This window comes from Coloeus monedula (genome assembly GCF_965178545.1).
Source record: "Coloeus monedula genome assembly, chromosome: 2".
NCBI lineage: Eukaryota > Metazoa > Chordata > Aves > Passeriformes > Corvidae > Coloeus > Coloeus monedula.
The window spans coordinates 25363730-25388492 of NC_138782.1; the positions used below are offsets into that span (position 1 = coordinate 25363730).

The 24763-nt window shown below is 40.3% G+C and overlaps 1 protein-coding gene across 2 annotated transcripts in view; it reads right to left on the reverse strand.

Moving 5' to 3' along the window:
- PPP2R5A (protein phosphatase 2 regulatory subunit B'alpha) overlaps positions 1 to 22475 on the reverse strand; it is a 42739-nt gene extending 20264 nt beyond the window's left edge. For both annotated transcript variants that reach the window (XM_082276810.1, XM_082276809.1), the window contains exons 1-2: positions 21649 to 22475; positions 4389 to 4585 (exon numbers count right to left, since the gene is read on the reverse strand). In XM_082276810.1, coding sequence (XP_082132936.1) covers positions 4389 to 4585; positions 21649 to 21799 — 348 coding nt within the window. In that variant the 5' untranslated portion in view covers positions 21800 to 22475. The remainder of the gene's footprint in view (positions 1 to 4388; positions 4586 to 21648) is intronic.
- Positions 22476 to 24763: the final 2288 nt, after the last annotated feature.

Genomic DNA, 24763 nt, shown 5'->3' on the forward strand with positions numbered 1-24763 from the left:
AAAGTCTGGATAGAAGACCATTCAGATGTCAAAGGAAAAATGTCATCTCTTGCACCAGATATAATGTACTGGATTTAAATCTCTAGCACGAACAAAAGAGAACATGAAGTTCATTTCATTCTGCATTTTCTGCCATTCTTTCAGGAACAAGTTTAACCCAATTTTTCCAATCACCTTTTACACTCTTTTAGTCTTTTTGATCAAATCTGTTTCAAGTAGCTGCTTATCACTCAAGCCTACTAAACACAAAAGAAACTGTTTGACAGTTTGTAGAAAATCCTCCTGCACATATTCCATGGAGTCTCCAAGGTGTTTGAAGAACCTTGCAGAAGGACTTCAGAAAGATCCTGAAGTCACCAGCTGGCTCTGCACAGAAGAATCAGCTGCCTCATTAAACAAGATACACAGCTGTTGCATAAAATGACTTTTCATTTCCTCCTATGCCCTTCGTTCTGTGTCCTGTCACTGTCTCCTGCTGGGACACAGCAAAGCTGTGGTGTTGCTGTCCTGGACTGGAAGGGCAATGATGTTCTGTAGGGATGGGCACTACAGCTGTCTCCGAGCTTAATGCACAGAAAAAACAACAACAACAACAACAACAACACCAAACCAAACAAAGCCACCCAAACAAACAAACAAAAAACCCCATGAGAAACAGTACAGTTGTCCTTTAATGTTGTAAACACAAGGGACTTGGGATTCCAAAGCTCAAGAACAAAAGGCTGGGGGGGAGAGGACAGGGAAATAGGAGTCAGAGAACATTAATCAAGCTCAAAACCCAATATTGCAATCCTGGTTCTCTTATTTGTTTTCTCTGCTCTTAACTAGGTGTTCAATAAAACCCTCCAGCACATGAATCAGTCTCTTACAGACAATGTTCTACCTCTGCTTGCAAGTGCTCTGGTAACATCTCTTGAAAACGCTTCTTTTTCTTTCTACATGCATCTTGCTGAACTGAGCTGATCAGCCTTCAGCACAGAACCTCAGAGTAGTGAGTCAGTTTCATGTCCAAAACAAAGGTAATAAGTACTAAATACACTTCTGTAGCAGAAACAATTAGCAAGCCTCTCAGCCAGGCCTTTGGAAAACCAACTGCATGATTTTCAGAGTATTCAGTACTGCCGCTAGCATTAGTCATCTCCTGAGAATATATGAAACTTAAAATAAACCTTGCACCCTTTTTATGTACTAGTCTGTCTCACCCCAAAAAAGTTTATTTACTTTATTATGTTTGCAACATTTTTGCAAATTTTTCTCTATATCCTCTTCTATTATTTAAATAATTCTTTTTCTTTCTTTAGTGTCTTATCCCAAAACTGTGATTTCAGAAACACAAATCATAAAAGGTTTTTAAAGCTGGATAGATTTCCAGATAAATCCATCATCAGCTTTCTAAATTAAATCTCAGTTTTCCAAAAATGTGCCAGTTAATAGACTGAGATTCAGCAATTATATTTTATTAAAACAAAACAGAAAAAAAATCCCCTATTGTCTGTACACTTGAGCTAAACATGTGAAAGATACTAAGTTCAATTCCAATTTCTGAGTGTACAGATTGAGGATATCTGATTTCTTTTAAATTCTGAATTCACAACTCATACAGCCTGTTAGGATAATCTCATTACACTGAAGTTTTATATGCTGCTGGGGAACAAGGCGAGGTTGACAGGCACAAGGAGATGAAGAGTAAAGTGTACTGAAGAGACATTTCTGTTACGCTCCCCAAACTGATAAAAAGTAGAACTTTCTAACTTCCCAGGAAGTTTTAAAACTTAAAATAATCGCAGCGCCAAACCTTAATTTCCTGTTAGCTTCAGAGTGCTTTTAACAGAGAATTTCCAGAGAAGACACTAGTTTCAGATGACCTAGAACAGAGGTGCACTGACTGCTGTGCTACACCTTCAAAACTATTTGTAAGCATAACTCCTCCTCAGCTGAAAGAAAATCAGGTTGCCCAGGGCACCAAAAAAATAACCTACAGTGTGTCCTGCACATCGGTTTAAACAAAGACTTTTTTTAATGATGTTGTTCCATCCTTGGTGGCTTGAAATTGTATCATTTCAAGCTCCCTACCTCAGGATCCAAGCAGAGCAGAAACAACCACAGGAGCCTGTGTGGTACTGGCCCAGCAGCTATCCTGGCAACAGAGACCAGTGAAGGAAAGGAATACCAGAGACCTCCTCACCTGCACAGACCTTGCCTATGCACTGGTCAGAAACAACATTTTATTTCCCCTCCTGCTATCTCTAAGGCATTGTTGACTTAGCCTCCCCATGGCTCAGGCGACTCCAAGGAAACCTGTTTGAAACCTGAGGTTGTTTCCTCTGCAAGCTGGAGGAGAGGTGTCCCAGGCCTAGGGAAAGACAAGGGGCATTGGAAAGAGATTGTCTCTGCTTTTGCCACTGATGCCACTCTGGTTTTTTCAGGGAATTTTTTAGTCTTCCTATCCTCTACTACCAGCCAGATGATAGCTGGGTTTCATTAAGGCCACTTCTATTTTTTTTGTCTCAAAAACACGATCCTTCAAACCCTGCAGTAAAACCCCAATGTTTTTTTTCTTTTAATGTAGGAACACCGAACAGCCTAAAAACTTCAAACCCAAACAAAACAAAAGTGAAACAGTAACTCTTCAATCTCATACAAGTTTTGCTACCAAGACAGGCCTCAAGCCTGACACAGGTGTTATCTGGAGGGAGAAACAGACCCATGCAGATTTTTTTCTGAAAGCTGGTACTTCGTCCTAATTCACAGCAGAGGCCTTTTCTGCTGCCAGTTGCCAGGGAGATTAGAAATACTATTCAAGCTTGGAAGGATCTTTTGTCTCAAGCTCTCAAAAAGCTCTCACTGAGCATTTAAAGCTCTCACTGAGCTTCTTCACTTTCTGTCATTTTAGGGGAGAAAAGGAGATGGAAATTTGTTATGGAAGGAAAAACAAGCATCCACAGAAGCCAATCATTTGCACAACAACAAAAACCTCAAAAGACCAGCTCAACACCACCTTATCTCCAAGAAAAGAAAACAACTCCCATATAAAAGAAAACCTCCCTTCAACAAGTACTATGGGCTAGTTAGTATATTTTTTCTCCTAACAAGGGGCTACAGAGGGCACACAGAATAAGAAAATACTGCAAGGATTCAGGCTTGCTGCCACCAGCAGCAAGAAAAAAAAAGCCTAAGAAGAGGTGAACATACATTGTCCTTTATTTTCTTACATAAAAAATATTTAGGACAGAAAACCAAGTCCTTTAAAAAACAAAACTATACAAAAACCCCCAGTGTCCCAGATTTTTTTGCAAAACTTAATAAGCATCTGCTGAAACAGCCAAAATGATTAAAGGGGTTCCAATAATCCTAGCCCTTCAGTATAATGGCAAAACTTCCACGGTTATTTACATTAAAGATCTGATCTTCCCTATCAGCTGCCCAGAAGAAAACCCCAACCAAACAACAAACCACCAAACAACAAACAAAACAAACCTTAAGAACAAACTAGCCTGTACTGTACAGAGAACTACAAAGGCTGTAGGCTGTGTATTTGAACTGCTCTGCTTACGTTCCTGAGAGCTTTTTTAAAGTCAGCATTTTATCTATGTAAACTTCACCAAAGTTTAGAGAACCATTAGCATAAATTCATAGGCACTAAAGCCATTCTTTTTACATTTCACATTTCTAGGAAGAAAAAAAACAATTTCAGATTATTCTCAAGTGTCCTTCAGTTGCGTTCCCTGTACACAGAGTACAGGCAGATCAAAACCATTACTTAAGCAGCATTTTAAAATGCACATAAACACCTGGGAAAGTCAGCAGATAACAACCACAAATATTTTGTTCATTATTCAACAAGCCATTAGTAGAAATTGCATGGGACAAGTCATCCTACAGTTTATAACCTCAGCAAACCACTTAGGCTACTCTAGCACAGCTCTCCAGGGCCAAAATAATAACAAACAGTCATATAAAGTATTTACAAAGCAGAGTTGCTTTCTTATACTACAAACCTTTCTGCTGTCACCAGTACCTGCAGCAATCACTACCAGAAAACTTCAGCCTAACTCTCCATTGCCACTAGTAAATAAAGATAGGCAGCACTGAAATATTGCCATTTGCTGAAAGAGAAAAACTTTAAAGCTTATCCAGACTGCAAGTATCTGCAGTGTACTGATTCTTTCATTTTAATTAACCTGAATGCATCATGTTTCAGCTAGTAATTAAAACTTGAAAGTTGTTTGTTTTTACAAGCCTTTCTAAGCCAAGTTATCATTAACAAATTATATTATATTGTATAAGCAGAAAAACCAACCACAATTCTGAGTTAAATGCCATTAAAGTAATAAACTGATTAAGATATTTTATTAAAATTCGAACTGTAACAAGAGCATTCTACTTACCATTTTCACTATGTCAGCATAAGCTGATTCAACAATCACTCCACGATTTGTTGAAACATATTCAACCAGTTCATTCAGTGTTGCTCTCTTGATTTCTTTGCTTTTCAGGTCTGAAACAGAGTCCATGAAGTCAAAGAGCACACAACACTGTTGCAACTTCTGACAGAAAAGATCCTGCTGTTCATTGAAGGTGGCATCTATAAAAGAAAACAAAAACCCAAACACTTAAGTCTGTAGAAGCAAACACAGGATTTCTAAGTCTATTTTGTTGACAGGAATTTGCATAGCTATGACTTGTTTTTTCATGTGGAATGCTGTGCTTCATAGTCAGCAAACTAATAGCAAATTAATAAGCAATTTTGTCAAAACTGAAAATATCTGTACATTGGAATGGAACACCCGCCATTCCCAACTTTTGGTACATGAAAGAAATAATGGACAAAGACACGGCAGTAAATGTATTTACCAACAATGAGTTCCTGAATTAACTTTATTTGAAATACAGACATTAATGAGTCTCATCTCTCCCTCACCAAAAGTCATATCCAGAAGCATCGTACTAACCTTTCATTCATCCGATTTGTCTCATTCTGTTCCCTAATCCTTTATTATGTAACCTGCTTAAAAGCTGTAAAATCTGCTTTGAAGGAACCTTGTCTTTTTACCCCAATGCAAAATGCTTCACATACTTTTGACATCATGTGATCAATGTTTCTCTGAAGAAAGAATTCCAATATTTCGAAAGGATTAATCCTGAGTTTTAATGCTTTGGTCTAAATAATTTATTACAATCCCAGTCATATAAGGGTTTTCCAGATGTTTTGGCCTATTAAGACAATGTGTTTGGCTGTGACTTAGCATTTTCATTTTAGCATTCAGTACCTCTGTAATCTGATAAGCAAAATTCCTCCATTAGCATTTCACATTGACTCTAAAAGAGATGGATTATCAAGCACTACACCTCGAAAATTTAATAAATCCTTAATATATTGTAACTGTTCCAAAGTTGCATGATCCCAACAAAAACAGGCATGGCATTAACTGAAAAATTGCTTTAATGTGCCTTTTGCTCTTAACTGTTTGTAGGGGTTCAAAGCCACTGCAGCAGTACAGCATCACCTCATCTATCAGCCAGTTGGGATTTCACTCACACTGGTGAAAAAACTGTATTCCCAATTTTATCTCCAAATGAAGAATGCTCTCCCCTGTAGAATTTTCATGACTTGTCTACAGCCTGACTACACCCCTTAGCATCATTCATTCACTGCAGTATTGCTATGAGCACTGCTGTTTCATCGCCAAAAAAATTATCCAGACAAGAAAAAGGCAATTGAGTACTGAAAAATCTTAAGTCTCACTTTAAAACCTGAACAAATCACGAAAAACCTCACACTTCTCTTTAATGTTTTATAATCATTCTAATGAAACAAACTTCATTAAGTCTACACCTTCAACAGTTCACTCTGTGAACAGAATGCCTGTTTCTCAAGTTTCATACCAAAACACCTTTCATTTTGTGGCTGGAACAACAACAGTCAACAGTAGGTTTAATATTCAGTAGTTATCTGGTAGAATTGTTTTGTTCCCATAAGCAAAAAGTAATTGCTGAAATGAACTGACATGCCTCCACTGTCATCCATACTGCTCGCTCTGCCCTGGAAATTCAGGCACCAGAATACTGTATTGTGTTCCCTTTCCCCACCTGACAGTTCTGATCCTATTAGCTGAGCATAACAACTTCAGGGAGCTTTTGAACAAGCCAGCAATTACTACTCCCTCATGAAGAACAATTCACACTTTTGAATGTCAATTCTGCAGTTTTAACCATTTTTCTTTTGAATAAAATCCTTGCAAGATGCTTATTTTGCTCAGATAACTACAAAGACATGAATTGTTACACTCTGCAAAATAATGAACATCAGCTGTAAAAACATTTGTAAGTTACGTAACATTTCAGCTCAGATCTTCTAATATTCTACAGCGGATTGCATGAGTAAGTATTGTATCATAGCAACAAAGCAGCAACAGTGACATGCTGAGGATAAAATCCAAAAAGCCTAATTTAAGGATCGGACACAGGGAGGGCAGGTTTTTTTTGTCACTAGCCCCAAGCTGATAGCCAGACTAACACAGGAATCGAGCCTACTCTTATTTTCCCTCACTACAAACTCAACTATACTCCAAGTTACAAAGGTCCACAAGTGTGGCACAGCGAATACAATATAGTTAAATGATAAAAAATTACAAAAATTAAGAAAAAAAAATTTTAAATGAAGTATTACTAAGCAAAATTTACCTAGAAGTTTCAAAAACCTGAATACTTCTAACCATGGTTCAAACTGACTTAAGATTAAAAGCCAGTAACTAGAATTCATACAAAATAATTAAATCACTTATTACCTTCCCTAGGATACCAAATAAATTCCTGCATTAACCACTTTCAGTTACACACCAGAGTAACAGGGAATCTCTCCCCTACCATGCATCACCAGTCCACTTCATTAGCAACCTGAGCTCTCTCAATTTTCCTCAAATGAAAAACCTGCCCATTAATCTGTTTTGTTACTATTAAAACTTTTAAAGTAAAACCAAAGGAAGTACCTTCTTCTAAGCATATGTCCTTTTTTCATACTTACAAGGGGAAACACAGTTATTTTATTAACTTACTACTCTAGTCATCTTCAAGAGATGAAAATTATGTGCAACCATGGCAAAAAATAAGGCAACAAGAAAGCCAGTTCTGTTATACCAGCACAACCTGTGTTCATGTGCTCAATCCCTGCTTGACACATTGCACATTTGCCCCAGGAATGTTATGAAAGGTACCATGGGAACCACCAAGTGATTGAGGAAAATTTGTTTGGCAGACGGGGTTCTTAACTTTTCAAAGCCTTGCCTTTAACTATCCCAACACAGTAAAAGTTAGACAACTTTATACCACAACAAAATAATACCACAATAGTTAATTCTAGTTCTAAGAATAAAATAAAGTGTGCCACCATAACTGCATAAACACTGGAGCTTTTAGCTTTAGTAGTTGAACAACCCATGGCATGATTTTTGAACTAGCTTCAATCTAATATTCTATGAAGATTTACACTGTACATGTGAAGTGCAAGATAATTGTTACTCTTCAAACACCCTACATACCATAAAGACCATAGAAGATAAATTAGGTTCAAAGTAGACAGTGGATGCCTCAATGAAACAACCCTGAATCAAGTATGATGATGGGAAATCCTGAAGACAAAAGCTTAACATCCAGCACCAAAAGAATTATTGCAAATTGTGATCCACTTTAATCATGACTTGCCTCTGGTCATTTCCATGATAGATAGTAGAGATCTTGTACCTGATTAAAATACTTAATTTGATTGTTGCATTTCATAATACTTAAATTCTCCACAGACTACTTCTACTGTTTACAAATCCCCCTCATCATTGACAGTAGCCACAACATTGAAGGACAAAAAGTAGCAAGCAATATGACTTGGAAGTTCTTCCTGAGCAGAAGTTTTAAAACACTGAAACTGTATGATTGTACAGATCTGTCTCTAAATTGAATGCTTTCAGATTTGTAAGGGCATCAGTGCAAATCTGATCATAGAATATTGAGTTAAGAGACTAATCTTTCTGGGGAAGGCCCAAGCAGAATATGGAAAGGGAAAGAATTCATAAGAGCTACTTCACTGGTTCATAACTGGAGACACAAACACACTACAACAATGTCTTCCTGCAATATATTTCTCTCTTATGTTTACAGCCTTCCTCCTGGAAGGAAAAGAAAGATAATTCTCCTTTCTCAACACAATTGTTTACTTAAGACCTTCAGTACAAAGCCAGAGAACCTAACATAATCCTTGATTCATCAACAGAAACCAGACTCTAAATCCACAAAAACTCTCAAATACACAAATGACAAGTTCAAAATTCATAGTTTCCCTGCCAGTACAAAATAAACCCTCTCAAACATTTGCAAACATTTTCCATTTTTTTTAAGTCTCTCTAATTAAATATTTCTACTTTTTCCTGAAAGAGCTACCCCAGGAAGATGCAGAGGCCAGGGAAACAACCGAGGAGTTTTTGTCTGACAGACACTTAAAGCAGTCCATACACAGCATTTTCAAGCACTTAGAGGACAATGGTATTATGGAATAAAGTACCACACATCTCCTTAGAACCTGGTGACAACCCTACACTTCTACATAATTTCCTGACAAACTGGATACATGAAAAGAATCATGTCATAATTATGCTGCATTCCACAGTGCAAAGTTTAGGATTTAGTCTCTGCTGTCTGGTTATCTTTACCGCACTATGTTCAGCTGTACCCAGTGGTGGAGGAATCTGCTAGAGCAGAACAAAGCCTTAACACTGACATGGAGAGAGGATCACATGGACTATGAGACACCAAAGCTCTGGTTTTGGTTTTGGGGCTTTTAACTTAAAAGACTCAATGTTGTTGTACAGCCCGCTCCTTTCAGAGACACCATTAGTCTGAAAAAGAGGCAGTGTGATAAACTCTGCCCCACTTACATAAACCAAGCACAGGGAGGCCTATTTCACCTAAATTTCCTATTTGCGTTTGTCCTGAAGAGCCCTCATGTACATGATTGGTGTGATCTCTCCTAGCATGAGTGTCAGCACTGATGTCACAGGCATGCTAAAGCATTGTTAAGAGACACAGTTTTGGTGAAGTTGATGTTACAACAGGGCACAGAGCGTTTCCATGGTCTCAGAAGTCTCCATCTGCAAGCCTGACAGGCAGCAAAGTCGGTGGCTGACCAAGAGATTGAGGAGAGAGGTCTCACTCCCTGCTACCCCCTTTCCCATTTACTCCTCCCTTCCCCTTCTCTGTTCCAGTCACATCCATCCATCAGCACCGGCTCTGGAACTTGTCAGGCTCTTCCTAAACTGCTTTAACTCAATAACACAGTCATATTAGTGAGGTTAAATGGCTTCTGGAGGGGCCTGATGTGCATCAGCTCAGGCACAGGATTAGAAATGGGAGCAGAAGCTCTCTGCAGTGAGCTGCTAAGTTAGTTTACCATCTCCTCTGGAACCATATCATCCAACTATTGAGGCATGAGATAATGTGCAGGTAAAATTTTTCAGTTAAGTTAGACACTTTTGAGAATAACACATTTTGGATTTTTTTGTTTGTTGTGGGGTTTGGTTGTTTGGGGGGGTTTTGTTTTGTTTTAAAACACTTTAAGCTCCTTTTTAAAGAAAAAAATGTATAGTGTATACTTGGCTACACTGGTAGTGTAGAACATTCCCCAGCAACTCCATACATCCATAAGAGAAGCTCCCAAAATTCCAGCTGTTGGTAGCTCAACAGCCCAGGTGAAACTGATGGGGCTACTCAGATGAGCTCTGTGCAGCACCGTAGGCATCCAGGGAAGTCTTCATCAACAGCTTCAGGTTTTCCACATAAAAAAAGCTTTGTCATCCTAAGGAATAAGTACTATTTTTAGTAGACCAGAGTTGTAGGTCTCCCCTCTGCCCCCTCCAATCAGAATCCAAAGAATGTATTTTCAAAGTACCTGTTACCCCAAAATCTACAGCTGTTGCTAGGACTCTGGAAGGGGCTGAGTGAATTTTTCTGCATGTTGTCAGTAAACAGAACTCTGACTTTCCAGGACAGATAAAGGAGTCAGGATAGAATTATGTATCCTAAAAGTTAAGCAGCTCCTTATTCAAAAGTAAGTTTGTTCACTAGAGAAGGAGGTTTGGAAGACAATCAAGAAAAAGGGCATTTTCAATCATTGTTGAAAGGAAATTCATACTACCTATAGGAGATAAACAAAAAACATAACAAAAAAACCACACAATACAAACAAAAAACGTACTTGCCAAGAATTGCCAAGTTGGTCAATCCTGTCTAGGACCCATGTGCTCATACTAACATTTAACTTCATTTCAGAAATCAGGACTGCAAAGGAACAATCAAGGTAACAAGCTGAGCTTCTCCTGTACTTCCACTTTTAAGTAAACTATTCCACAGATGGTCATCAGGCAAGACTTGCACACGGCGGCACCCTCCACATGATAAGTCTCCGTTCTCTTTTGAAATAGTTAAAAAATCAGAAATTTTGCTCATTGGGATATTCTGAATTTAAGATTAATTCTGTGATACATGCCAGGGAAGGAAGAAAGAAGGAAATCACACATTAGAAGTAAAAGTAGATGAGAACAACAATCAACAATTCCTTTTATTCACATACAGCACTGTGGTTTAGAGAGTTAGTTACAAGTCTAGGCTACAGATAATTTTTAAGTCATTTAGTAAAAAGTACTCCTGGAAAGCTGTCTCCCACCCAATAAGACACTGTTTGTTCAGAGAGTCTCATCTGCTGCTCCACGTGGCCAGCAGCTGACCTCAACAAATCAGTCCAGAAAATCTGAAAAGCCCACGCTGATCTAACAACATCTGTCACAATTTCTGTGACATGGCTTCTTGCAATGACAATAAACTGCAAGTGTCTTATCTAGATTGTTTCTACTGTCTTCCAGGCTTTCTTATAACATCATATAGTTAAGAGTCTCTAGCTACTACCATGTTAAATCCCTTGATTTTAATTAATATTTGAGTCAACCAAGATACTGCAGAGAGTAAGAAAGTACCCCACTGAAATGCTTTCGTATTAGTAGCCCTATTTCCTACTGTTTAATTACAGAAGACAACAAGCAGTTAGATGCAAAAAGTAATACGAATTATCCTCTTTGGTCCTTAAAAAGTTAGACTCCAGTAACTTGGCCTGCCACAATTCACCTTACTTCTACCACACTTTTTAAAAAAAGGAGACTTAAACCACCATTGATTCTTCAAATAAAAACTCACCAAGCATACCAATCATTGGAACAGGAGCAAAAACCACCTTAGAGTCACCCTTAACAAAATGTACAAGTTTAACAATACAAAGGTTACCTCAAGAGCACGCCAGCAGTTCAGAATCTAGCTGAAATTCAGTTCCATGCAACAACAAGGAAAAGCAGGGGAAAAAATTGTTCAATGGACTGACACAGTTGAATCAATGTTGTTTTTGAAAGTACTGAGAAGCTGAAGAATTTGCACATGGCTAACCATATGAAGTTTTGTTCAGAGTGATAGTGTATTTATTGCAAAAGGCAAAGAAGTTTCACTTCTTACACAGCTGAAGTGCTATATTTTCAAAAAACAATAACTCCCCCACTGATCTTGTACTTGAAACAAGCTTTCTCCCACCCAGTGTGTTCATTTATGGTTTTGACACACACTGCTACTTGTATTTGCTGTCTTCATTTGAAACCCATAAAGCAGTTTTAGTGACTGATCATATGGCAGAGTTAAGCCTTTTTTGAATACACTCAGAGCCTCTAAAAATTAATTTAAAACACTAATCTGCCTCTTTAAGGAAAATACTTCTAAATTTAAGGGTGATAAATCCTATCACAGAATTCACATGCACAGTTCAGGTCATTCAATTGGGAAAAGGAGAGAGTAATTAACTACTTGAATGAGAAATTGTTTCTCAAAAGATGTGAATATGGGATAGATAGCACCTTTAACTTAAAATTATAGAAAGTGATACAACGGCCCAAGAATTAAAACTGCTTTCCCAAAGAGAAAAGACAACTCCCAAATAGCTTTTTTGATATTGAAATGCAACGAAGGTTTTTGTTATAGTAAGACAGAGATGCTTTCAAGAAGTCCTCCTAACAAGAGGGCAAATAAAGGTCAAGGTAAAGCCCTGCATATGTAAACAGGTCTTCCCTTTAAAGTTTAAGTCAGGTTACACTGCATGAACCACAAGGTGAAAGCACCCAGAGAGGCTGCACACAGCAATTTGTTACTCCAGGTAATTCACTCTTGTGCCAGGAAAATTAACCACCAGCAAAACCCAAGAGACTACAGAAATGGAAGGACACTACAGACCAAGCTTCTCAGAGATCAAATCAAAAAGATCAGAAGGGACAATTGGTATGATGCTCCATGTTCCCAAAACAGGAAATAATTTAGACTTTTCCACAAATGGAAGCACTTGCCCTTAGAGATACACTGTTTATCAAAGCATAATGGTTCTGCAAAATTTTGGATTTTCCCATGTAATTTTGAAGATGCAATAAAGCCCTTGAGGGTGTGACAAGGCAGACTCAAGAAAGCATTTTGCTCCTACCCTCCTAAGAATTAAAAGAATAATCTGAGCAGTTCTGCTCCCTATTTTATCCCCCAACAGCTGTAGTGCTGTCCACAAATTTTACCAGGGCCCACAGACAGCTGAAAAGCTGGTGACAAAGTTGTGTGCCACACACGCTTAGTAAAAATTTCAGCTTAATACCTATTATCCAGGACTGCATTAAAACCATTTTCAATTAATAGCAACCCAAACACTTTGCGTGATGTTTGACCAAATCAAATTGATTTGCACCTTGTAAGCCTGGAAGGACAGCAACTGTATTTACAACTTGAGTAAGTTCCCTTTACATTAAGTCAACTGCAAAACTCCTGTCTGACTGACATTAAGGTTGTTTATAATGATGTAATTATGAAGTATGCCATAAGTGGATCTGGTGTGGCATATTATTAACAGATTAAATATCTATTAACTTGTATTCTTCCCCATCATTTCCTCACCATATCCAAGTATAAAACTAATTTTGAGTAAAATGATGAAGTTGCTCCAGTTTGACATCACACTAGAACATGCAAGTCAACAAATCAAGTTTGTTTATTTATTTTCCCAGAAACTGAAGAAACACTCATGTAATTTTCACGTGGCAATATTAGTGCTAAACAAAATATAAAAATACCCTTTATTGAAACCGAGTGTAGCTGTTAAACACTATTTAACAGAAGTACAGAAACTCATTTTGCAGTTAATTTAGCACTTAGCTTTTAAAGGTGAAGGAGATGTATAGAAGAGTCATTTAATAGGAAATGTGTGCCAGAGGAAACAGTCAATCTAACTTCTCAAAAGACAAGGAAAACCCACCTCTTCCCTTGAATTCCTGTGTAAATTTGTGTGGAAGTTGCAAGTACTGGATTAGCTCCTTGAATAAATATGTACTTCACAAATTGGCTCCACCAGTGTTTCTTACTTTTCCAAGTCTTCTGGGATTAATAATTTAAGGAGATATTTTATAATTGTGTTGCAGTAACAAGTATGCAATGTTTAAGTTAGATGGGGAACAGAGGTGAAAACCTGGTCATGTTGCATTCAGTGACCCAACTCTCACTACCCGGAATGAGAACAGATCATCCTGAGCAGACAAATACCAAACATTGTGGCATTTCTTTGCTTAATTTAACTGAAGTAGACATTTAGCCTCATAAATAAAAGTTTGAGATCATTTTTTTCATCAATTTTAAGCATCCTCTAACAGTTACACACTCTCTACCAAAAACTGTAAACACAAAGTGTTCAGATATGAGGGATCCTGCACTTTAAGTACTCTCCCATTTGGCAAAATCTCTTGGCTATTTTTAAACTCAACTTACACCACTTTGATTTATTTGGTTTATTTTGATCCTGCTTCCTACTCTTAAGGGAAAATGAAGAAATATGTGTTACCAAACCTTGTCCTTCCTGACTTTACTGTGAGACCAAACCCATGTCACTCAAGAGGGTTCTGATAATCACATCTTAATTTTTCTTCTCCAAACAATAACAACTGTTTGCCTAGAGAATCCAACTATGCTGAAATACATAAGTTTATTTCCCATACATACTTCAACACCTAAGCTCAGTTCTCACCACTTGTTGTTTTTACATACATGTGGAACCAAAATTTTTGCTGCTTAACAAGACTTCAAGCTTACACACGTCATATGTCAAACACAGAATTTTTAATGGAAAATATGGTACACTTTTGAAAAGTTACACTAAATTAGAACTCTTTTTTTAAAAGCACTTCCCCCCCCCCCCCAATACTCTCCCATATAATTTTACTTGGGATGATATTAATAAAATAAAATCTGTGCTTTTGTATTTTGAAGTACCAAGCATCTACAGAAATAAACCTATTAAATCACTTCTAAAAGCTCACTTGTTTATGCAGTGATGAACTCTGCTAATCCTTTAATACAACTGTAGCAGAAAAGAAGCTGTTTCCCCCTTCATATTTAGACATGTTGCTGTGACTCTTTATTCCTGCTCTTCTTCAGCTCAGCCTTCCTGCCCCATGCTATACTGTCCTTCTCTAAACTTGCTCAACCCACCTCCTCTTTCAGCTCTGAGAAAATCTACTGTGTCGCTTTCATTGTCTGTTACCCACAGCCTGCCAACTCTCCAAGTATGCAATGGTCTCAGATACAAACTTCTAATCAGTAATTTGAAACTTGCATAACATGTGGAAAGCTTTTCTCTTATGGTAGGGAGTAACTTCACCATCTTTTAAATTCTCAAGAGTTTTAAAAAATTATTTACTAGAGATAGAACATCTTCCTTTTGCAGCGTAGTTCTTGAATATACATGCACAAATATAATTTTTGCTGTTACTCTCACCTTGACCTCCCAACTCCAAAGCAAAATTTGTATTTCTCTTCTAAACCCTATCATATCAAGAAAGCTGACAAAACCCATCAATTTCACCAAAGCTTTGCTTGGTAAGGTCAGGAGAAACCTCTCTCAGAAACCTTGGTAAGGGCAAAGAAAAGCAGCTTAAGATGAGAATGAGACAGAAATCTTTTCCCAACAGTAAAAAGCAATGCAACAGCACAATTTTTATTTTTTTAATCTAGAGCCTTTTCTTTTCACCACACCCATTGCAGCAATACATGCTACTATTTTAGCAGGATACAGGTCTGCTGAATTCTGATCAGACTGCTGTTTCTTCCCATAGCCTCCAAACCCTTAAAATACTGCGGCCTAGTATTTTACCCAGAATCCTGCACTTACATCTCACCAGTCTTTCCCAGCTTCACTTCCCACCCCCAAAATGTACAGTTATGCTCTCCTCCATTTTAAATTCTCAAGAAAAAAACCTTATATGATGAACCAACTCATCAGCAATCAATTCTTGATGTACAGAACAAAAACCCTAAGCCTGTAAAGTTCCAGGAAGATCATGGGATGTTCAAAATCGACAACTGCAATGAAAAGTTACAAAGAAATTAGAAGAGAATATGGCAAGAAACATTTCCAGAAAGTTTCACAGCCAACAGGAGTGATGAGACTCCAAACACTAAGCTCCCTGCAGCCACTGGAGAGGACGTGGCTTCTGCCTCCTCTTCCCACTTAAGCTTTTCCATCATCTCACCAGTTCCATACCATCCCTCCACCTGTAATGTACTCCTGGGCTCTTACCTGTAGAAAATAACAGGTTTTCCCTACACGTCTTCTGCTCTAGAAGTACCACAGACAAGAAGCCCAAAGAAAGCTACACAGAACACCTCAGAGCACGGCAGATGGGAGCAGCACAGCAGATCCTGAAGGATCTGTACGTAACAGCTTAGTAAATACCAACCCATCAGTCCTGCTGCTGAGCTACAACAGCTACAATGGGACCAAAAAGAATTTGGACCAAATGAGAGTCATTTGCATTAAGAACCACGTGCTAAGCTCCAAAGTACTGTAAGCATTAAAGCTCACAGTTTGTTGGCTTTTTTTAATATTGACACTATACAATTTATTTTTCCTCTAGTCTTCAAAGTAGTCTGAATGGGTTTTGCTGAAACTAAGAAAATCAGCATGAAGAACAGTTGCAAATAAAATTGTCCATACTTGGCATGGAAAACTTCAGTCCAAACAGTTCAGCAATGTTGTAAGCAGCTGAGAATAAGGCCTTGTGAAAGAAAACTGAAGGCAACCTCAACTATGATGAACTCTGCTTTCAAGTCAGAAATATACTATGAAATAAGCGTCTTGTAGACAACATTATTCACTGGCTACAAACTCAGCAAAACTTGAGAGAAACTAATCCAGTAATTCTATCATAGAATCAATGATTCAGACATTAAAAAGAAGCTGTCACCATCCAGTTTCTAGTAGAGCATTTTGCCAAGAGAGTCTTCTAAAACAGGTGTTATTTACTACCTATTCATCTAATTGGGCTGCAGCTCCAACCCTCCAAATCCACATGCTGCTAAAAGCCATAATTTTAACCTGCTAGATTAAAACAGGAGTCAGGACAACAAGGGTATAAAAGCTAAATTTTATGGCCTTCTCAATTGAAGTGTCTTTTTTTCATCAGAACACAAAACATATCCCCTTTGTGCTTAAAAAGAATATCAATCTGTCCAGAACTGTTGGTATGACACCTTTTCAAAAGCACTGAATGATTTCAAGATAGACAGATGTTAAAAAAACCCAAATCTATAGACTGAAGTAATCATCTTTTGATCAGATAGCTTGCAGCAGTAACTAATTCCATTAGTATTTCCTACAGTAACTAACATTAAATTCAACACCCGCAAAACTACTATCTGACTAAACCAGAAAGCAATGAATATGGAAAAAGAAATCTGATACTAAGCTGGCACATAGAAGATATGAAAGATTTAAATAGAAAAGTTCATGTGAAGACTGTCAATAGGCTCTATATTTAGGAGTTGCTCTTGATGGAAGTATATTCTAAGACCAAAAATTCAAGTCTACGGATAAAAAAGGTCAATTTGTTATGAATTAAAGACTAAAACGTTCCGCTCCAAAAACTAGGAACAGTTCCTTAATATAGAAAAAAATTCAAACAGCTCATTTTTCATGCAACTACTACAGCTTTTTCATCTATTATAGGTTGTTTATTTCTCAAGGTTGTAACTTCACTAAAAAGGAAGTTTTGACTACTTCACAGTGCACCCTGCTGAGATTATAGTAAGAGTTAAACATAAATTCCTCACAGAACATCCTTATTCTTCATCTGAAGTAAAGATTCTCACTTTTAAGGAAAAACTCATCCAAGATGATCACAAGTTGCAAGGGATGTTGAATAGAAAAAGGTGGAGGATGGGGGACTACAGAAGAGGAAATAACAATGGATCATGAGGGATATAAAAAAACAAGTGCAAATCTGAGAGAGAAAACTGTCCTTTCACTTACAAATATTTATTAAGGCTGTAGTAAAAGTAAACCATTCTAAAACTCTGAAGCACATTTCCCCTTGGGGAGCGAAGGCAACTTAATATGACAAGAAAATTCCTCTCAGCTGTTTTTAATTCCACTTATTTATGTCACTCTGAAGTACTCACTATGTGACTCAAAGTTTGAGGCTTGAACTGATCCTCAGATTTAGTAACATTAAAATTTTACCTATCCAAGGTTACTAGGTCTCCCTGTAACATTGACACAAAAGCTTAGCTTGAACGCAGCAACTGGTTTTCAGCCAAACCCAAGCTCTCTCTCAAGGGTTTAAGTAAAGAAAAGACCAGACTTAACACCTATTTTACACCGTGTATTTGAATGCTGACACTACACACTGGGAGGTCTTCTTAAAAACGTCTTATTTCAGCACACTCCACCTCTAACTCTCAGCCCCACAGAGATCCCTGTAACTATTGCTAGTCCACGGCTAAAAGATTTCTGGACCACTTTCCAGTTCTTCTGCTGTGTGGGTGAGAGGCATCAGGAAATGTTTATTCTTTCCAGCTGCAGCTGACATGTTTGGTACACAGAAAAAAAAAAAATCTATTTGCTTTACAACCTGACAGGCCATATTAACTATACCAAATAAAAGCAACAAGTTGTGTTTTCTATTCACCACCTTTCACCCGTATTTCTACATGCTTCTTCAACCAAAAATGACAGAGACAAGCATGCATGCATCTACTGGAGAGAGTCAGATCGGGTTCCAAGGTCAAGTTGTAGCTCTTTTTCAAAAATGAAGGTAAATGCCATATTCTATTGCAGTCTCTTAAAACAATTTCCTATTGGGACAAAAACATCACTTATTAAGACAACAAAAATAACATTCCCTTTGCCAGATTTTTTTAAAAGCAACACTCTCAGAATTGTCCATGAAATGACAAAATTTTGCTGTGTTCCAGAACATTATTTTGGCTGAAGATTCTTCAAAAGACTTATATAATGCAAACTTTAGGTAACAAAATAAAAAGAAGATTGGGGGAGATGAAGCTATTTTTTTTTCTTTTAAATATAATCATGTCTTCAGTATTCCTTATTCAGTTTTTAATACAGTAAAATGGACACTGTCCTGAATAACAAATGCTTTAGGAAATCTCCTAAATTAACTCAAGAACAAAGTACTAATTTATTTTGAGTATCCTGCCATCAGTCAGGTTTTGCTGAGCTTTCATCTAAACAGGATAGATATCACCACACACAAAAATAAGGTGAATGTTAATCACAACACACAATCTTACCATCCCTCCTCTCAATCTCACTCCCCCAACACCTCTGAAGGGAAGAGTTCCTGTCACTGGGGTACTACTCAGGACTGTTCCCCATTAGTAAGAGATGCGATGTATCACTGCTTGGAGAAGAAAGACACAGCCAAACTACAGAATTTTGGTAATTCAGAGCAGCAGTACAATGAACTGCAGAAATACATACTTTTAAGATTATCTGTCTAGAGGCTTTGAAACAATACAACTCTGAAAGTGTGTCTCACCATCTGAGCTGGCCATCTCAGTGGCAAACAGAACAGCCCCTAGAGAAAAGGAAAAAATACCACAAAACCCTCTACCCAAGAAGGTACTTTCTAAAGTGATAGGTAATTTCTGTTCTTCTTCTGGAACATCTCTCCCTCCAGTAAAATAGATGCAAATGTAGGCCAGTCTGACAAACCTATTGGGGAGTTTTAGAATACTGTTTATTTTAGAATATTTTCTCTTAAAAGTGATGAAATGAGACAGTACCTAGAAACAAGATGAAATATTTTACAGCAGCATAATACCAAACTGCTTTTTCATCTAACAATATCCGCTTTTCTCCCAATACAGGTTTGAAATACCAGGTTTAACCATTTATTTGAAGAGGTCTGTAAAAGAAAAAACGTATTCTAATTACATAAATGTATGCTGAGCACCCGTAGGCATCAGTATAATGACCGTACTTTCCTTTTCCAGCCCCTCCTTGGGAATTCTGGCTCATAATTCTGTAGATGATACTACACTGGCAGCATCAAAACTATTACTGAATTCCATATCAACTTTGAAGAATAAAGCAAAGCCTCATCTTCCCAAGACATATGTGATTAGAACAAATAGTTTTATAAAACGATCCATTTATAGAGAGAGAAAAGTCTTTCTAGAACGTTTTTTGGTTTCAGGGGCAAGGAAGGTTTAAGAGGAAAAGGGAGAGAGGGAGCATCAACAGATAAAAAGAAACCATCCCATGTCCATGGTTATGTTCAGCACAAATCAAGCATCACAAACCTAAGGGAGAAAAACAAGCAAAGGAGTGCTGCTTGACTTTCTGCAAACTAGCTACTTGGGATACTACAGTTCATAAAAGTGTATTTTGCCCACAGTTTCTGTTCTGAAGCAGGTCTCCAAGGCAAGACTTTACATCTGAATCATAAGCATAAAGACTGATGGGATTTTCCTTTTAGAATTTAAGGCAATAAGGCAATCCAAACTACTATAAAACCCTGCATAACTGAAGAAATTCCTCTGCTGGTTTATGGCTTCAAATTTCCAAATATCTGAGCTGCTGATGCCATGCAAAATTTCTCTGTGCTCTAAGTAAAAAGCTGTAAAATCACACTCACAAAACAACAAGACTTAATAATGCACAGTTAAAAATTTAATATTAAAGTCCCAGCTCAGCAAAGAATGTAAACTTGGACATTTTGCTGATTTAAGCTGGAATTACTCCCTGCATAACACATGTATGTTTAACTGTTTGCTGGACCAGGACTCAAACTTTCTGAAGTCTGCCACCTATGTGCAATATTTACCAAGGGCCTTTACAAGGTCTCAACTGTGGTTTTCTAAAATTCATCTCTAAGGAAAATGTATTATCTAAACAGCATGGGAACAGCAGAAACTGGATCTTGATTTCAAGCAAATTATCCAGCTTATAAATCCCTCAAATCAAACTAGCACACCAAGACAGGACACAATTTCAGAGAGAAAGGAAAGCCCAAAACAAGCAGCAAGAACACCCCTGCTGTTGTTAAAACTAACACCCAAAACCACTGCAGCAAACATGCCAAAACCAAACAAACAACCCTCCCCCATGTTGCTCCCCTGCCTAAGCTTATTTCTAGTCAATAACACTTCTGCTAAGAGCCAGATTTATGATTCATGTACATCTGCCACTCAAAGAACAGGAAAAAGGGATTGTCTTGAAATACTATAGACACAATTGTAAATGCCATAAAAATCAAACTGAAAAAAAATACCGAATATCTAGGAGTACTTTTAAGTTTGCTATATCTCATTCAGATTTTGCATATTTGCTGCAAATCAGATTTTTTTTTCCCCTCCATTATATGATGCAGCTTCAAAAGCCTTAAGACTTTAAAGCCAGTGGAAGCAAAATTAACATGCTAGGTCAATTTAGAGTAATCGCCCTCCCTTATTTTTCAGGTCCCTGACAAATGCTTTAATAACAAGTTTTGTATTCTCTGTCCCACAAGTACTTTTTGTAATTTTTGAAATACACAGAAATTTATTCTGATGTTCAAAGATGCAGAAGGTTGCAACGAACTTCGCTTCATTTTTGTAACCTAATCAACTGAGCCTTCTCAGATTTTAGCTGCAGCGCAGTGGATAAAACCTGCACGGTCTATTTTCAGTTGCAGCAATGCCAGCATCCAGAGTTTTCATTCACTTGAGAGTGTTTCCACACAGCACTGTGTAGGAGAAAGCCTCCGAAGCAACTCCTGAAGAGCAGCAAAACGTCGTTCAAACAGTGTCCAAGAGCGGTGCGAAAGCACCGAGCAGCCGAACGCAAACTCTCTCCGGTAACTCAAGATGTTATGCCACGGGCAGAGCTCCTCTTCGCAAAATCCCCCGTGGGAGGAGCCACCGCTCGCTCCCAGGTTTTAGCGCTCAATTCCTTGATCTCCTGAACACAACTTATCGTCTACATTTTCCTCAATAAGACCTTAAAAACCACGCGAACCAGGCAAAAAAGGGGAGCGGCGAGTTAGTGGGGTCAGCGCCCGGGACAGCGCGGGAGAGCCGACCCGTGCGGCCCCGGTTTGTGTGAGCAGAGGAGGAATTCCTGCCGCGGGGTCCCTACCTGGAAAGCACCGGGGGCAGGGGAGGACACGGCTAAAGGGCAAAGGGTGCGGGGCAGGGGCCAAGCCAGGGCAGGCGGTGTCGGCAGCGGCACCTGCAGCCGGAGGGGAGGGCGGGAGGGCAGGCTCGTACCTTTGAGCTGGGGCAGCGGCGAGAGCTCCACCGGGCTGCCCTGGCTGCGGAACTGCGAGGAGCCCTGCGAGCGCTTCTGCCTCTGCGCCTTGCGCACCGATTTCCGTGTGAAGCCATCCACCTTCTCCGCGGCAGAGATGGCCGCCGACATGGCTGGGCGGCGGGGCGGCTCTCCACGAGCATATATTGTACCGGAGGGAGAAGCGGGCGGGCAAAAAAGAAAGTGGCTTAAAAAAAAAAACCAAACCAACAAAAAAATACCACCAAAAACGAAGTCCTGGCTGCTCTCACACACCACACCGACGAGGAGAGGAGTGGAGCGAGTTCTGCCGGGCGCTGGGGAGGCTCCCGGGTCGCTCCTCAGTTCCTGCTTCCCTCGCCGTTTCCTCCCCGCGCGGAGCCGGCGGGGGAGCGGAAGGGGGGAGGAGGAGGAGGAAAGGGAAACCAAACAAATAAACCCAAAGACAACTTTGCCCGGCGGGGCGGGGGCGGGCGAGCTCCAAACTTTCCCTCCCGGGGTCCCGCTCTCCTCAGGGCAGGCGCGGCGCGACCCGCCGCGGGACGGGCTCGGCGGCGCCGCTAGCCCGCTCCCGCCTCGCTCGCTCCGCGTCCCCTTCAGCCGAGCCCGCTGTCATCGGCCGGACTCGCCCCCGGGCTTCAGCTGCTCGCTTCCACACGCCCCTTCTCCGCCTTCAGCCGCCGCCGGGTGCTCCCCGCGCCTCCGCCGTCATCTCGCCCCGTCACGCTCCGCCGGGGGCCGCCGCGAGTACCGCCACCAGAACCCCAGAGCCACCGGGCAGCGGCCGCGCAACTTGGCGGAGCGAGCGGAGTTGAGCGGAGGGTGGGGGGAAGGGGCGGGACGGGGGCGGCAGCAGCGGCCGCGGTTGGCGGTGCCGTGAGATTGACGGCTCAGAGCAGCCAATGGAAGGAGAGGACCGCGGAACACCCCCCGCTCGGCCCGCGGCGGCCGGAGAGGGACGCGGGAGTTGGGCCGCGCGCCGGGGACCCGGTGATTGACAGCGGGCTCCTCCAACCGGGAGCGGGGAAGGCGGGGTGGGCGGGGTTTCCCGGCGGAGGGAAGGGGAAGCGGCGGGATGGCGGGCGGGGCGCGCGCCGGCCAATCCCGCGGCGGAGAGGGAAGCGGGCACGGCGGGTCCCGCGCCGCGGCGTTCCGCGCCCTGCGGAGCCTGCCTGGGGATGCTTCTCACAGGGACACTGCCAAAACGGTGTTTGACCGGGAGCCGAGCGCGCCGGGACTCGCGGCAGCGCGCGGATGCGCTCCCAAGCGCATCTCCGTGCCATCTCCCGAGTGCTCCTTTTTTTTTTGCCCACCCTCCCGACGCCTTAGCACTTTATGTCCTCCGTCCGTCTCCGCGTGGACTCGGGTGTTTGACGATCAGCGTTGCCGCGGTGTTTCCTCTCTCGCAGCGAGCCGCCGGCTGCCGTGTCGCGGGCTGGAGGCAGAGCCTTGCCTGAGCCGAGCACGTGCTGCGCTTCCAAGGATGGGTGTGTAGGGAGAAACCGGTCCTGCTGCTTTGTGCGGGTTCTGCGGGTCGGGCTGAAGCCTGGCCGTGAGAAAGGAGAGCTGGGACTGCCGCAGCACGCAAAAGCCGTGACCGTGCGTGCGCTTCGGGGCTGCATTAAATCTCACTTGGGCTGTCCCGTTTCCATGTACAATTCCCCCCTCCCCCGTTTTGAGCTGCAGACACGTGGGATGCCTTACCTTGTAGCCATTCACGTAGAGCTACGTTTTACGCACATCAGCACATTTCTTTTTACTATCTAGTTTTTGATACCAATTCAGCAGTAAGTGTAGTATTTCAAGCACACACTCAAGTTTCAGTAGCTGCGGTAGGGCATAAATACAGTAACATCACTGTAAATGTTTGTAAAATGCCTTCATGAGTTTGACTTTGATCTTTGTGTCTATAAACCATAAATCAAAAGCCAAATGATTATAGCTTTACGTGAACATGAAAGGCTAAGACTGTGGAAGCCTGTTCAGTAGAAACTCTCTGTTTCCTTCTGTCTCTTTTCTTTTTCCTTTCCTCTGTCAACACAGTCTCTAACTTGTGCACTTCCCATCCTTTTTGCTTTTGGTGAAATAATCTTTAGCAGAGAGAGGGAGTATGGGCCATTCACTTAAGAGTGGTCCTTGTGGGTCTTTTCCAACTCAGAATATTCTGTAACTCCTATCTGCTGAGCTGAGCTCAGAGAATCCTTTTCTGTACGCTTTAGATTCAGTTCTGGATACATCATATCTAGAAATTATAGGGTGCCAGTGTAATATACTTTTTTCTTTCTTGTGGGTGTGTAGACTTTTTCATTTAATTTTTAAAAAATATATTAGAAAATCCTTTTTACAGACAACATAGCAGTCTTCAGGCGCTTGTCCTTTAAACTGCCAGCTCCTGTATTGTTTGTAGTAAAGGAAATCCTTGCATTCCTTACCTGGTTAATTCACATTTTACTTCAAGGCCCACAGCTCCTACTGAGAGATCACTGGGGCCAAGCCCCTGTATCCTCTGTGTTCCTCTGTTCCTGCCTGCCCCCCAACAGCTGTCATTTTCTTCTGTGGCCATTTTTAGAAACTGACACTGCCCAGCATGTCCTGTGTACTGTTTATTGGCAACTCAAGCCTTGGTGCCAGTTCCCAGTGTAAAAGAGTCTACCTTAGAGCTTCATCAATATTTCAGAGTTTGTTAAGAAAGCTTGCTGCAAGTTCTAGGTAAGGTAAAAATGTTTTTCTGAGGTTTAAAATATTTTCTTCAAGGTTGCTTAGGCTTAGAAATGCTGTTTGAAACTGTGCTGTAAAAATCTGTTGGCAGTAGAAATCCATGACACAAAGACCTCCATAAATAATAGGTGTAGCCTTGCAGAGATGGGATTTTCATATTGACTGCACTGGAAGATATTTTCAGACTGCATCTTCATGTATCATTTGTAAAAGAAACATTGGTGAACTCTGAGTCAGCCACACAAAACGAAACTTCTCTCAAATAAGTGAGAAGCATCTTTAGCCACTGAGTTTTCTTTCGCCTTTTTAATAGAACTCTTCTGTTTCAGAGAAGAATGAGCAGCATCTCTGGAGACCAGCTACTGTTTCCCAAACTGA